Here is a 15,607-nt window from a genome sequence, read left to right as displayed (position 1 = left end):
CACCTGTCCTTTTTTTCCCCTAAGGGAAGTCTTTCCGCTCCCGGGATTGGAATGACTCCTTACCCTCTCCCTTAAAACCCACATCCTTTCGTCTTTCCCTCTCCTTCCTGAAGAAGCAACCATCGGTTGCGAAAGCTAGTAATTCTGTGTGTGTGTTTGTGTGTTTTGTTCATGTGCCTGTCTGCCGGCGCTTTCCCGCTTGGTAAGTCTTGGAATCTTTGTTTTTAATACATTTTTCCCATGTGGAAGTTTCTTTCTATTTTATTTAGAAAATTTACAAAATTATATAATTATTTTAAATTGTCACAAACATCCTCTTTCTCTTTCCTGACAGCAACTCCTGCTGCAGGTTGCCAGATATGGTGGTTGGTGAGAGAGATAATGTGGATTTTCCACATCTGCAGTAATTATCGTTCAGATATGCCAAAAATTGCCTGCCCAGAAATGCGTTCAGGCCTAGATATGTGCGTGTTAAGAATGTTCTGGCAGTTCTTGAATACTGAATAAATGTTAATTACCTTTAGTTTTGGCGTGTGGCTTGGTAATTTACATTTTTTCTCCCCTATGATGTGCAACAGTGCTAGTGTGGATATGGCAAATGAGGCATATAATAAAAATGATAGTTTTGTTCTTCAAATTTCTGTTAACTTACTGAGATAATCATACTTCCATACAATATCTTTGCCATACAGGGACAGCACAAGTATTTATTTATATGTGTAGATCATTTAAGGAACATACACGTTACATCTCCAGATCACAATTTAACCCTGAATTGACTTGACTGCACTTAGGTCTGGTACAAACATTTAAGATATTTTTAACCCACTTTGTTTAATGATAAATATCAATTTTATACCATTAAAACAATTTTTTAGTGTGGACCTTTGGTGCAGAGCCGGGTGGAGGGTCTGAACCCCAGAGGCTCAAACGGTTTTGCGACCGTGTTGGCTGCAGATTCCTTGACTTGCGCCATAGGGTGGTGGAGTTGTGGGTTCCGCTGAATAGGTCAGGAGTTCACTACACTCATCTGGCGGCTACACAGGTAGCGGAGGCTGTGTGGCCTGGACTGGACGTTTTTTTAGGTTAGAAGGCCTCGGGAAAGTATGGGGTGGACTGCAATCTCAAAGGGTGCATGGCAAATACAGGATGTGCTTGAATCAAGGAACAGTCGGAATTGTAGTTGTAAATTGTTGTAGTTGTGCTGGGAAAGTCCCTGAGCTTCAAGCGCTAATAGAAAGCACAGAAGCTGAAATCATTATAGGTACAGAAAGCTGGTTAAAGCCTGAAATAAGTTATGCATAAATTTTTATGAAGTCTCATACGGTGTTCAGGAAAGATAGTTTAGGCAGAATTGGTGGTGGAGTGTTTGTGTCTGTCAGTAGTGGTTTATCTTGTAGTGAAGTCGAATTAGACACTCCGTGCAAATTGGTATGGATGGAGGTTATACTTAACAGCCAAACTAAGTTAATAATTGGCTCCTTCTACCGACCCCAAGACTCCGATGATATAGTTGCTGAACAGTTCTGAGAAAATTTGAATCTCGTAACAAATAAATACCCCACTCATTTGGTTATAGTTGGTGGGGACTTCAACCTTCCCTCAATATGTTGGCAAAAATACTTCTTTAAAACCAGTTGTAGGCAGAAAACATCTTCCGAGATTGTCCTAAATGCTTTCTCAGAAAATTATTTCGAGCAGTTAGTCCACGAACCCATGTGAATTGTAAATGGTTACAAAAACACACTTGATCTCTTAGCCGCAAACAATCCAGAGCTAATAGAGAGCATCATGACTGATACAGGGATTAGTGATCACAAGGTCATTGTAGCTAGGCTCAATACTGTTTCTTCAAAATCCACCAGAAACAAACTCAAAATAATTTTATTTAAAAAAGCGGCCTTCCTAACAGACAGTTTCTATTCCTTCTGAACTGACTATGAAAATTTAGACGAGATGTGGTTCAAATTCGGAGATATAGTAGCAACAGCAATTGAGAGATTCATACCTCATAAATTGGTAAGAAATGGAACTAGTCCCCCATAGTACACAAAACAGGTCCGAACACTGTTGCAGAGGCAACAGAAAAAGCATGCGAAGTTCAGAAGAATGCGAAATCCTGAAGATTGGCTAAAATTTACAGACGCATGAAATTTGGCACGGACTTCAATGTGAGATGCCTTTAATAGGTTCCACAACAAAACATTGTCTCGAAATTTGATAGAAAATCTGAAGAAATTCTGCTTGTATGTAAAGTACCGACGACTGTGCCGCTAAAGCGGAGTTATTGAACGCAGCTTTCCAAAATTCCTTCACTAGAGAAGACGAATGGAATATTCCAGAATTTGAAACACGAGCAGCTGCTAGCATGAGTTTCTTAGAAGTAGATACCTTAGGGGTTGTGAAGCAACTCAAATTGCTTGATACGGGCAAGTCTTCAGGTCCAGATTGTATATCAATTAGGTTCCTTTCAGATTACATTGATACAATAGCTCCCTACTTAGCAATCATATACAACCACTCGCTCACCGATAGGTCTGTACCTACAGATTGGAAAATTGTGAAGGTTGCACCAGTGTTTAAGAAGGGTAGTAGGAGTAATCCATTGAACTACAGACCTATATCATTGACATGGTTTGCAGTAGGGTTTTGGAGCATATACTGTATTCAAACATTATGAATCACCTTGAAGGGAACAATCTATTGATATGAAATCATCATGGTTTCAGAAAACATCGTTCTTGTGCAACTCAGCTAGCTCTTTATTCGCACAAAGTAATGGCTGCTATCAACAGGGGACCTCAAGTTGATTCCATATTTCTAGATTTCCGAAAAGCATCTGACACCGTTCCTCACAAGCAACTTCCTACCAAGCTGCAGGCCTATGGGGTATCATCTCAGTTGTGCAACTGTATTCATGATTTCCTGTCAGGAAGGATACATTTCATAGTAATAGATGGCAAATCATCGAGTAAAACTGAAGTGATATCAGGTGTTCCCCAGGGAAGCGTCCTGGGACCTCTGCTGTTTCTGATCTATATAAATCACCTAGGTGACAATCTGAGCAGTTCTCTTAGGTTGCTCGCAGATGATGCTGTAATTTACCGTCTAGTAAGGTCATCTGAAGACCAGTATCAGTTGCAAAGTGATTTAGAAAAGATTGCTGTATGGTGTGGCAGGTGGCAGTTGACGCTAAATAATGAAAAGTGTGAGGTGAACCACATGAGTTTGAAAAGAAATCTGTTGGAATTTGATTACTCGATAAGTAGAACAATTCTCAAGGTTGTCAATTCAACTAAGTGCCTAGGTGTTAAAATTATGAACAATTTCAGTTGGAAAGACCACATAGATAATATTGTGGGGAAGGCGAGCCAAAGGTTGCGTTTCATTGGCAGGACACTTAGAAGATGCAACAAGTCTACTAAAGAGACAGCTTACACTACACTCGTTCGTCCTCTGTTAGAATACTGTTGTGCGGTGTAGGATCCTTACCAGGTGGGATTGACAGAGGACATCGAAAGGGTGCAAAAAAAGGGCAGCTAATTTTGTATTATCATGTAATAGGGGAGAGAATGTGGCAGATATGATACACGAGTTGGGATGGAAGTCATTACAGCAAAGACGTTTTTCGTTGCGGCGAGACCTTTTTACGAAATTTCAGTCACCAAGTTTCTCTTCCAAATGCGAAAATATTTTGTTGAGCCCAGCCTACATAGGTAGGAATGATCATCAAAATAAAATAAGAGAAATCAGAGCTCGAACAGAAAGGTTTAGGTGTTCGTTTTTCCCGCGCGCTGTTCGGGAGTGGAATAGTAGAGAAATAGTATGATTGTGGTTCGATGAACCCTCTGCCAAGCACTTAAATGTGAATTGCGGAGTAATCATGTAGATGTAGATGCTGAGGGAATTAGATTAGGAAATGAGACATTTAAAGTAGTAAAGGAGTTCTGCTATTTGGGGAGAAAAATAACTCATGATGGTCAAAGTAGAGGGGATACAAAATGTAGACTGGCAATGGGAAGGAAAACATTTCTGTAGAAGAGAAATTTGTTAACATTGAGTATAGATTTAAGTGTCAGGAAGTCGTTTCTGAAAGTATTTGTGTGGAGTGTAGCCATGTATGGAAGTGAAACATGGACAATAAATAGTTTGGACAAGAATGGAATAGAAGCTTTCAAAATGTGGTGCTAAAGAAGAATGCTGAAGATTAGATGGGTAGATCACATAACTAATGAGGAGGTATTGAATAGAATTGGGGAGAAGAGGAGTTTATGGCACAACTTGACTAGAAGAAGGGACCGGTTGGTAGGACATGTTCTGAGGCATCAAGGAATCACCAATTTAGTATTGGAGGGCAGTGTGGAGAGTAAAAATCGTAGGGGGAGACCAAGAGATGAATATACTATGCTGATTCAGAAGGATGTAGGCTGCAGTACACACTGAGAGATGAATCAGCTTGCACAGGATAGAGTAGCATGGAGAGATGCATCAAACCAGTCTCAGGGCTGAAGACCACAACAATAACGTATATTCTTAAAAATGAATCTCATGGGTTTGGAGAAATTATTGATGCACTGCTTCCTAATCCATTTTGTTTAGGTCACATAATGGACTCATTAGGTTCCTTCAACAAAAAATAAACAAATAAAAAAGATCCTCAGCTTTGTGAAATAAGGCAGAGAAGAAGTGACAGCCCAATTCTGTTTGTTTTGTTAATTCACCATAATCCATCTATATATACAAATTGGCTGTAAATAATTTGCTAACTCAGTACTAAGAAAAATTGATAGTCTGTCAGACTATGAATCCTACAGTATCATCTGATATGTATTCAGTATCTCCTTATTGCTGTAGAAATTGTATGTGTCTACAAACATTAAATTTTGCTATTGAGAGAGCCAGTGATGCTGATTACTTGTTATACCAATGAACCTCCTCCCATGACAATCTTTTTTGCACTGTAGAATATAAGCTTTTCTGAACAATATGTACCTTCATAAATACCCAAGCAAATAGTGATCATAGAAACAATCAGAAATGCTGTCACCTTATCTCCATGTAGACAAGTCAAGTACATTGTAGAAGTGCTGAAACAGTGGGTGGTCATGGGTCCATTATTTTAAAAAATGCATTTTAAATCATGACTGTTTTTAGAAACACATGGGTTAACAAGGAGAACTATGATAACTAAGTGGTCATGGGTCCATTATTTAAAGAATTTATTTTAAATCATGACTGTTTTTATAAACATGACAACTAATTCCTTATGTAAATCACTGAAAACCTATAAACTACATCAAAATATGTTGTTGTGTTATGTTCTCTCATCTGTACATGTTTTAAGTGCACTGTAGAGATACTGATGTTCATCTTTTTTACATATTATAAGCTTAAGTTATGCATAATTTTTCATATAAATAAAATAATGATTCTTTGATATTTCTTCAACAAACAATATTTTTCTTTCTGCATGTTCAGTATCTTCCATGCCTTCTGTCTCTACTTCAACTTCCTCTCACTTGGCTTCCCCCTCCCCCGCCCCCCCCCCCCCTCTCTTCCTCTGTCTGAGTGTGTTTGTGTGCATGAGTGTGTGTCTGTGGGAGGGGGGGGGGGAAGAGGGGAGGAATCCATTTATTTTAATATGGCAGTGACGCAATCTATGGACAAGTAATTTTATGTATTGAATGCAGGAGGCTTCAACTTTTTTAACTTACTGCTGTTTTTTATCATTAACACTGGAAGTGCAGTTGTAGCACTGGATTTATTTCATTTTACAATTGTCATTGGGAACATAAGTAATATGGTTAATTAATATAAACTTTTATTTAATTTTTGTTTTTTAGGCGAGAGAAAATTTTTTGAGTGTTTGTTGCTGGAGCAAGATAAGAAAGTTGTTGGTCAGGAGGTAATTACTTGGCCCAACTTGCCACGTATGTTGGTCTCTGCAGAAGTATGTGAGCTCATGTTGCCATCTATGCAAAGGAAATTTCAAAATATTCTACATGTAACAGTCGAGTCTCTCCATAATCTGTTACCAGAAATGACAGAAAATATTACTTACAGGGCAGCTATAGCTTTCCCAACGTACTCAGAGGTGAGTTCTAAAAAATTCAGATGTTTGATAGTGTATCAGTTTCATTGAGTAAGTGAAATCTGGTTTTGTTGTCTCTTCTACGCTGCCTTGTTGGTAACACATAAATTTGCAGTCATGAAGCTGAAAATCTTAATGAATACTAGTCTGTTGCTCTATAATGTAAACAAGTCCACAGTTTTAGTTCAATTTTTCTGTGCATTTATTTTCCTCAGTGTCCAGTTAATGAATCAATGAGCAGTCTCTCAAACTTCATAAAATTAATATTTCTCAAAACAGGTCAGCACACCCAAACAAAAAGGAGTCTACTGTCTAATTGTACCCTGTCCTACATGTAATTGAGATATTGTAAAATAATTGATGAAATAAAATTTAAAAACAGTTCTGTCAGTAGTTTCCAGACATAGAAGTGATTAAGATTAATTGCAGGGCATAGTTCCAATAACTAATTTCAATAACATTGGTCATTGTAGAAAGTCAATAGTTCAAACAATACTCATCTTTCTGATTAAAGCTGTAGTAGTTGTTGTTGTTACAGTTCTTCATTGTACTGAAAATAAATGGGATATGACGTCACTGAGATGTTTCCTGGGTCTTGAAAGTGTTCAAAAACAATATGTTAGTTTTGTTCTTGCAGTTAGTATTGTAGCATAATTCTTTCATTCAGTCATGAAACCTCCTTTAAGGTAGATGGAAGGGCACATCAACTACAGCAGCAGTACTTGACTTAGTTACAAATGCAAGTCAGAATTTTGAATATGAAGGGTTCTAAAGTATAACTGTTTCTTTCTCCCTCACGTATTTTGTCAGTTTGTATCTGTTCTTTTACTAAGAAGTGATGACTGGCATGAAAAGAGGGCCATGTTTTTACCAGACAGTCCCCTGAAAGGTTTAGTGTCTGGATATTGGATTTCAAAATTAGAAACTATAATAGAAATTAGCTCAAATGGGAGGATCAGTTGTAAAGAAGCATCTTACTTATGCATTAGCATATGTGTGTTGGACTGGATGGAAGACCTGTAATCTTATCATGAAAATATTAAAAGTTGGTGCCATTGCCTGTTTAACAGAGGGAAATTGTGGTCATGGAAATTGTGATCATGTTATTTCAAGCTGAAATAATGACAAAATAACTTCATGACATCAGACTTTGAAATCCCCAAACTAAACATTTGAAAAGATGAGGTTCCTATAAACACTCTTGGAAATGGAAAAAAGAACACATTGACACCGGTGTGTCAGACCCACCATACTTGCTCCAGACACTGCGAGAGGGCTGTACAAGCAATGATCACACGCACGGCACAGCGGACACACCAGGAACCACGGTGTTGGCCGTCGAATGGCGCTAGCTGCGCAGCATTTGTGCACAGCCACCGTTAGTGTCAGCCAGTTTGCCGTGGCATACGGAGCTCCATAGCAGTCTTTAACACTGGTAGCATGCTGCGACAGCGTGGACGTGAACCGTATGTGCAGTTTACGGACTTTGAGCGAGGACGTATAGTGGGCATGCGGGAGGCCGGGTGGACGTACCGCTGAATTGCTCAACACGTGGGGCGTGAGGTCTCCACAGTACATCGATGTCGTCGCCAGTGGTCGGCAGAAGGTGCACGTGCCCGTCGATCTGGGACCGGACCGCAGCGACGCACGGATGCACGCCAAGACCGTAGGATCGTACGCAGTGCCGTAGGGGACCGCACCACCACTTCCCAGCAAATTAGGGACACTGTTGTTTGTGGGGTATCGGCGAGGACCATTCGCAACCGTCTCCATGAAGCTGGGCTACGGTCCCGCACACCGTTAGGCCGTCTTCCGCTCACGCCCCAACATCGTGCAGCCCGCCTCCAGTGGTGTTGCGACAGGCGTGAATGGAGGACGAATGGAGATGTGTCGTCTTCAGCGATGAGAGTCGCTTCTGCCTTGGTGCCAATGATGGTCGTATGCGTGTTTGGCGCCGTGCGGGTGAGCGCCACAATTAGGACTGCATACGACCGAGGAACACAGGGCCAACACCCGGCATCATGGTGTGGGGAGCGATCTCCTACACTGGCCGTACACCTCTGGTGATCGTCGAGGGGACACTGAATAGTGCACGGTACATCCAAACCGTCATCGAACCCATCGTTCTACCATTCCTAGATCGGCAAGGGGACTTGCTGTTCCAACAGGACAATGCACATCCACATGTATCCCGTGCCACCCAACGTGCTCTAGAAGGTGTAAGTAAACTACCCTGGCCAGCAAGATCTCCGGATCTGTCCCCCATTGAGAATGTTTGGGACTGGATGAAGCGTCGTCTCACACGGTCTGCACGTCCAGCACGAACACTGGTCCAACTGAGGCGCCTGGTGGAAATGGCATGGCAAGCCGTTCCATAGGACTACATCCAGCATCTCTACGATCGTCTCCATGGGAGAATAGCAGCCTGCATTGCTGCGAAAGGTGGATATACACTGTACTAGTGCCAACATTGTGCATGCTCTGTTGCTTGTGTCTATGTGCCTGTGGTTCTGTCAGTGTGATCATGTGATGTATCTGACCCCAGGAATGTGTCAATAAAGTTTCCCCTTCTTGGGACAATGAATTCATGGTGTTCTTATTTCAATTTCCAGGAGTGTATATTGACCATGTGATTTGCACTAACAGCTTAGACAATTTCAGCTGGTCAAAAGCATCTCTTTGTTATCAGCAATCGGCATCTGGCGAGTGTCCCATGGAAAATCTAAAGGTGTAATAAGAAACATGGATAATTATTTAATATATTGGTAGTTAGTGTTAATTAAATTATTTGAATATCTGACTGAACTGAATGTTTTACGGTATTTATGTAAATATTACTCATTACAGAATGGTTGGTGCACCTGTAATGGAAAAGGAACATGAATAATTATTTAATATAGTGGTAGTTAGTGTTAATTAAATTATTTGAATAACTGACTGAACTGAATATTTTATGATGTTTATGTAAATGTTACTCATTACAGAATGGTTGCCGCACCTGTAATGGAAAAGGCATCTAGTCGTAACTAGAGGTAAAACAGGAGTGTTTCTCCTTCATGGAGATGTAAAACAATCATTCATTTATTTAAACAAAATATATCACAGAGAGTATTGAAGGTTCTTAAATGCAGCTCATGGCTGGTCTATCGATATAGTAGTCTTACAATAGCACTGGTACTCTGTGACTTTAGTAAGGCATTTGATTGTATTCCACATAAGGTCCATCTCAGCAAACTAAAATCATATTGTATTTGGCGGAGCTGTTCTACAAACTCTAAAATCTTACCTAAAAACAGACAACAGATTGAATCAGTGCAAGAAGCAAAATCAGGTGAAATGAAGTTAAAACACAGTGTGCCACAGGGACCTGTAATAGGGACCCAGTTGATCTTAATTTTCATCAATGACATAGGCTCCAATGGCCACACCTAGCAGCTTGCAGATGACACAACTTTGTTCTCAAAAGGGGAGGATGTATTTCGAGCTGGTCAACAAGCAAAAGTCTGTTTCATCATGAATAAGATGAAGGTTAATGAAGGCAAAACACAGAGGGTGATATGCAGCCTAAGTGATACTGGAGCACTGGGTGACACAGCGGCAATTAAGCTTCTGGGCTTTTTCATTGATACCAAGTTAGCTTGGCAAACACTGAACATACATGTTCCAAACTCTCACTGGTTCTGTATGTCTTTAGGAAACTAAAAAGTGTTGTATCACAACAGTACCTACTATGCAATGTACATATTATGCAATGTTGCACATGAAAATCAGCTATAAACTCTTACTGTGGGGCTATTCTGCTGGCCACAAGAATGTGCTTTTATTGAAAAGAAAACAGAAAGTATCATTACCACAAGCAAAAAAACTGACTATTACAAACCAATTTTTTCCAGATTAGGAGCTCAAACTGTTTTAAGCCAATATATTTTCAGCTGCTGTGTTCACACAAAGAGAAATCATTAGACCTACAGAAAAAGAAAAGAAGTTCATCAATACACCACTCACTACAAAGACAGTATAGACAGCCCAAGATATCAGTTAACTAAAATGCAGACCAGCTTCCCTGGAATTATTTAATATTTCATCAGTCTTGGATGTGTGAGAAATGGTAATTCTGAATTTAGACAGTCACTCAGTGGTGTGACAAAGTACTGCCCCTCACTAATTTTATTTGTGGGTCACATAGGCTGCATCTGAATACTTCTGGCACGAGGTTACTTGAGTAATTGCCAGAACCATATAGTCTGTGCAAAACAGTGATTTCAACATTATCAGTAGGTCTTTAATGTTACAAATTCTTCCAGAAAAGGAAAGTACAGAGTAAATACAGTCACATCTGAAACATTTACTAGCAAAGGTAAACACTGCATATGATGTAAGAGGTGTGGGACAGAGAGGGGTAATGATAATAAGGTAGAGTTGGGGGAAGATTCTTTAGTACTGCCTGTGGGAGGGAGTAGGGCTGTGGCAGGGACCAATTGGCAGTCTTTCTCTGCATCCTAGACAGGACTAGTCCAGCAACACTAAAAAATAGTACAAAGTTCAATTACACTCAGAATATTTCTAAGTCCAACAACCTAGCAAACTAACAGAATTTCTCTAACTCCAACAACTGTCAAAATTATTTCAAGGTTCAACACCAGCTAAAATATTTCTATGCCTAACACAGCTTCTCCAAGTCCACACAGCACCCGCTTTACCACTCGTATCCCGACACTTGCTATCATGACTCCTTGCAACTCCAACCAACAAAACATTGCCTGCACAAGTGCCCCTCTGTCTTTATTAGAGAAGGAAAGTTGCTACTCACCATATAGCGGAGAGGCTGAGTCGCAGATAGGCATAGTAAATGTATCCATTTTTCAGTGCCATTGCATTTACATGTAGCTTTACCATTTGAATGCCTTTAAGTTTACACAGACGCAGCACATATCAAAGGTTGCTTCTTTCCATGGTGCATATTGTGATATACTTATAAATTTTCTGTGACTGTTATTTCTCTCACAGTTTGAATAGCATTGAAATCATGCTCTGTGGTATAAAAGTGTAAACAAAGAGTGATCAAATACAAATAGCCTTAAGTTATTAAATTATAATGTGCTATTATGATGTGGATGAGGTTGAAGATGGGCACTGTTGTGTGTGATCACATGTGTTTGATATGGCTTAATGACAATTTTCTCGTCTCACAAGTGTCAAGAATTTTAATTCACCATTGATCACTTTGCAATGAAATAGGCTTCATTATTGTAATATAATACAGGACATAGTAATAGATGTAGGCCCATGATAATAAAATAATGTCAGTTAACTATAGTATACATATTAAGCACAGCAATAATAAAATACACTACAGGAAAATTTCGAAGAGTGAGTGTCAATAAGGTATGCTATAGCATACTATGGTACAAACTCTCTGCAATAATATTCTTATAGGGTATAGAGGACAAAATTATACAAGACATAGAAAAAATTATGCAAAACATAAACACAGCATATACCAATAAAACAAACAGAAGGAAAATTTGTGAAATGCTAATGTCGTCCTCAGGCATCTCAAGAAAATTTTTAATATGGTAAAATGGGTGATCTATAGGTATACCACTAAATTTTAAAAATTTTTATATCCATAGACTGAACATAAATTAGTAATTTGTTGAAAATTTTGAGTTGGATCACTTAATGAGAATTTCCTGTTCTTGCAACCTGTGCCTTGGTATATTTAATTTAGCCCTGGCTCTGGTGTCATGTTCATGAATATTGCCTCTAGCAGCAAATACTGAAATGTTACTTGTAATATGGAGGACAAACACTATGTATAAGTTTATAATTATTTGCGTAATGAGGAAAAAGCTCTAACAATACAAAGTATACATTAATTCTCAACTTCTTTACTAGACCAAAATTCTAAATTGAATTGTGCTTCTTTTTGCCCTTTTATCAGCTGTGTACAGTCAGTACAACAAAAGTTATTAATTTCCATAGTTCATGATAATTTGTATATCTTTGTGACTCTGTACCTCATAAACTAATTGTGCTACAATATTAATTAGATTTTTTTACTTTTACACAGCTATGGTGCTTCATGCACTTTGTATTGGGACTAGGGTTTTAAAATGTGCATTAGGTGTCTGCATGTTTTTGCAGTGGACACAAATTACTTTGTACCACATGTTTCTGGTCAAACCTGACTACCTCCTGCCCTTCCACTTTGACAAACCCATCTGTGGGCAAACTGCTTTGGACAGATAAGTGATGAATACTGTTGTCTACAGGCCACACATAGAGCTGCCTCTACTGCCACACTTTGTACTGGTATCAATCTGTGCCTTGATTAGATTAGATTAGATTAGATTGATTAGATTCAGTTTTCATTTCATAGACCAAAAAATGAGATGATTCTCGTGGGTGTGGAACATGTCAGAAAGTTTAACATAAAAAAATAAAACAATTGAATATAATACTTACCACCCTGATCATTTGACAGGAGATATTCAAAATACACACCTGGAAATGGAAAAAAGAACACATTGACACCGGTGTGTCAGACCCACCATACTTGCTCCGGACACTGCGAGAGGGCTGTACAAGCAATAATAACACGCAAGATACAGCAGACACACCAGGAACCGCGGTGTTGGCCGTCGAATGGCGCTAGCTGCGCAGCATTTGTGCACTGGCGCCGTCAGTGTCAGCCAGTTTGCCGTGGCATATGGAGCTCCATCGCAGTCTTTAACACTGGTAGCATGCTGCGACAGCATGGACGTGAACCGTATGTGCAGTTGACGGACTTTGAGCGAGGGCGTATAGTGGGCATGTGGGAGGTCGGGTGGACGTACCGCCGAATTGCTCAACACTTGGGGCGTGAGGTCTCCACAGTACAGCGATGTCGCCAGTGGTCGGCGGAAGGTGCACGTGCCCGTCGACCTGGGACCGGACCACAGCGACGCACGGATGCACGCCAAGACCGTAAGATCCTACGCAGTGCCGTAGGGGACCACACCACCACTTCCCAGCAATTTAGGGACACTGTTGCTCCTGGGGTATCGGCGAGGACCATTCGCAACCGTCTCCATGAAGCTGGGCTACGGTCCCGCACACCGTTAGACCGTCTTCCGCTCACGCCCCAACATCGTGCAGCCCGCCTCCAGTGGTGTCGCGACAGGCGTGAATGGAGGGACGAATGGAGACGTGTCGTCTTCAGCGATGAGAGTCGCTTCTGCCTTGGTGCCAATGATGGTCGTATGCGTGTTTGGCACCGTGCAGGTGAGTGCCACAATCAGGACTGCATACGACTGAGGCACACAGGGTCATCACCCGGCATCATGGTGTGGGGAGCGATCTTGTACACTGGCCGTACACCTCTGGTGATCGTCGAGGGGACACTGAATAGTGCACGGTACATCCAAACCGTCATCGAACCCATCGTTCTACCATTCCTAGACCGGCAAGGGAACTTGCTGTTCCAACAGGACAATGCACGTCTGCATGTATCCCCTGCCACCCAACGTGCTCTAGAAGGTGTAAGTCAACTACCCTGGCCAGCAAGATCTCTGGATCTTTCCCCCATTGAGCATGTTTGGGACTGGATGAAGCGTCGTCTCACGCGGTCTGCATGTCCAGCACGAATGCTGGTCCAACTGAGGTGCCAGGTGGAAATGGCATTGCAAGCCATTCCACAGGACTACATCCAGCATCTCTACGATCGTCTCCATGGGAGAATAGCAGCCTGCATTGCTGCGAAAGGTGGATATACACTGTACTAGTGCCGACATTGTGCATGCTCTGTTGCTTGTGTCTATGTACCTGTGGTTCTGTCAGTGTGATCATGTGATGTATCTGACCCCAGTAATGTGTCAATAAAGTTTCCCCTTCCTGGGACAATGAATTCACGGTGTTCTTATTTCAATTTCCAGGAGTGTAGGTTAATATGATGCAGTAAACTGGAACAGTTAATATTTACAGAATTAACACACTGTCAGAATGAAACACTCTTATGCACTCTTAATAAATTTATCATACACAAAATACCTAATCTTGACTTTTGTGATGAATTGTTGTCAAAACTGAAATCTAACAGATATTTTTACTTAAGCTGGCCTACCAGTCTCTGTTAAGGTATTCATGTTGGAGTCTATGGGCTTATTTTCTCACAAAAATATATACTCTTTCATTAAACATGTATGTACAATTTTCTTTGTGACAGTGTGACAATACGGAATACTACATGGAAGATTCTTGGCTACCTTACACACATCATCTTCCTGTACTTGAAGTGATAACTTTGGATTAAAATTTGTTTTTCATTGAGTCCGAAGACTTTTTCTAATATTTTAATAATGTTTATGATACACATTCTAGGCTCTCTCATCAGTTACATAATTTTGAGTTGGGTTACGGTACAAACTGTTTTCTCAGTGAGACATTTACTTGTTCGAATTGTTTTACAGTTTCTCAGCTGGATAATTCACTGCTCTTTGTCATCTGAAATCTTGCCTATGCCAACTGTATCTAAATTTGCACTTACATGTATGACTGCATCATTGTAGTTTTGTGGCCCTTCACAGGCACACTTGTGTTTTAGGGAGCCAATGAGGATTTCATTTTGCGTCTGTTAGTTGCATTGGTGCCTGAGGTGAAAACACTATGATTTGATGATAAGCTGCAGAACTGTCTTAAAACTGAAGAAATCTGGAATTTAAAAAAAAAAACTTTCAAACAGTGCTACAACACTCAATGCGGAGCGTCAGCACGTTTCCCTTCAACAGCTTTACAATTGCAGTTTTTCTGTTCCTTTTGGTGATAAATTTAAACCATCAGAAAATTATGTCTAAAACGTGCTTTTGAGGCAGCAGAACCTTAAAGTATCTGTTATTTGACTGCATATTTTACTGCTGCTGAAACACTACGATTTAAAAATTCTTAAGGAAGATCAACTTTCATTTTGCTATAACGACCTCATCTTATTACATTTTCTTTTAGGTTCCAAGAAATGTTCAATTTTTTCTCTTTGCAAAAATTGTAATTACAGCTTTACAACAAGCTCAATGGAGACATTTGGAAGTGAGAAATATCTGTCTTCAGTGGCTTTTTTGGGAAGAATGAGAGTTAGGAATTATTAAAAGGTTTCTCAGAGTATTCAGAATATGTGCTACACCAGGCATGAAATACAGTTTTTAACACCATTCTTGTGATTCATCTCACATTAATCAGATTTGAAATGAAGCAAATCAATGAAAACAAGTATTAAAATATGATACAGAATTTAAAGCTCTTACATAAATGTATTACGAATAAAGTAAACTTAAGAAAACAATAGTTTGAAGAGAAGAGAACAAGAAGGAAAAAGAATTTTTTCTGACAGAGGAATGAACTTGCAAACATTGCATCTGTAGTCAAGCATGCTACCCTCATGCTACCAGTGATACCATTGTACATGTGTTAAATAATGTAACATATAAATTGTTGTTAAGTAATCTGCAATGAGAGAAATGTTTATTTATTTCACATAATCTA

At 39.9% G+C, this 15,607-nt stretch overlaps 1 protein-coding gene across 1 annotated transcript in view; it reads left to right on the top strand.

The window, feature by feature from the left end:
• Window positions 1-15,607, top strand: part of LOC126278868 (uncharacterized) — a 68,083-nt gene that overhangs the window by 41,755 nt on the left and 10,721 nt on the right. The window contains exon 4 of the mRNA XM_049979142.1: window positions 5,844-6,094. Coding sequence (XP_049835099.1) covers window positions 5,844-6,094 — 251 coding nt within the window. The remainder of the gene's footprint in view (window positions 1-5,843; window positions 6,095-15,607) is intronic.

The sequence above is a fragment of the Schistocerca gregaria genome, chromosome 6 (assembly GCF_023897955.1).
Source record: "Schistocerca gregaria isolate iqSchGreg1 chromosome 6, iqSchGreg1.2, whole genome shotgun sequence".
Taxonomy (NCBI): domain Eukaryota; kingdom Metazoa; phylum Arthropoda; class Insecta; order Orthoptera; family Acrididae; genus Schistocerca; species Schistocerca gregaria.
Note: the sequence above shows the minus strand (reverse complement) of the source record. Positions and strands in the feature narration are given on the sequence as shown.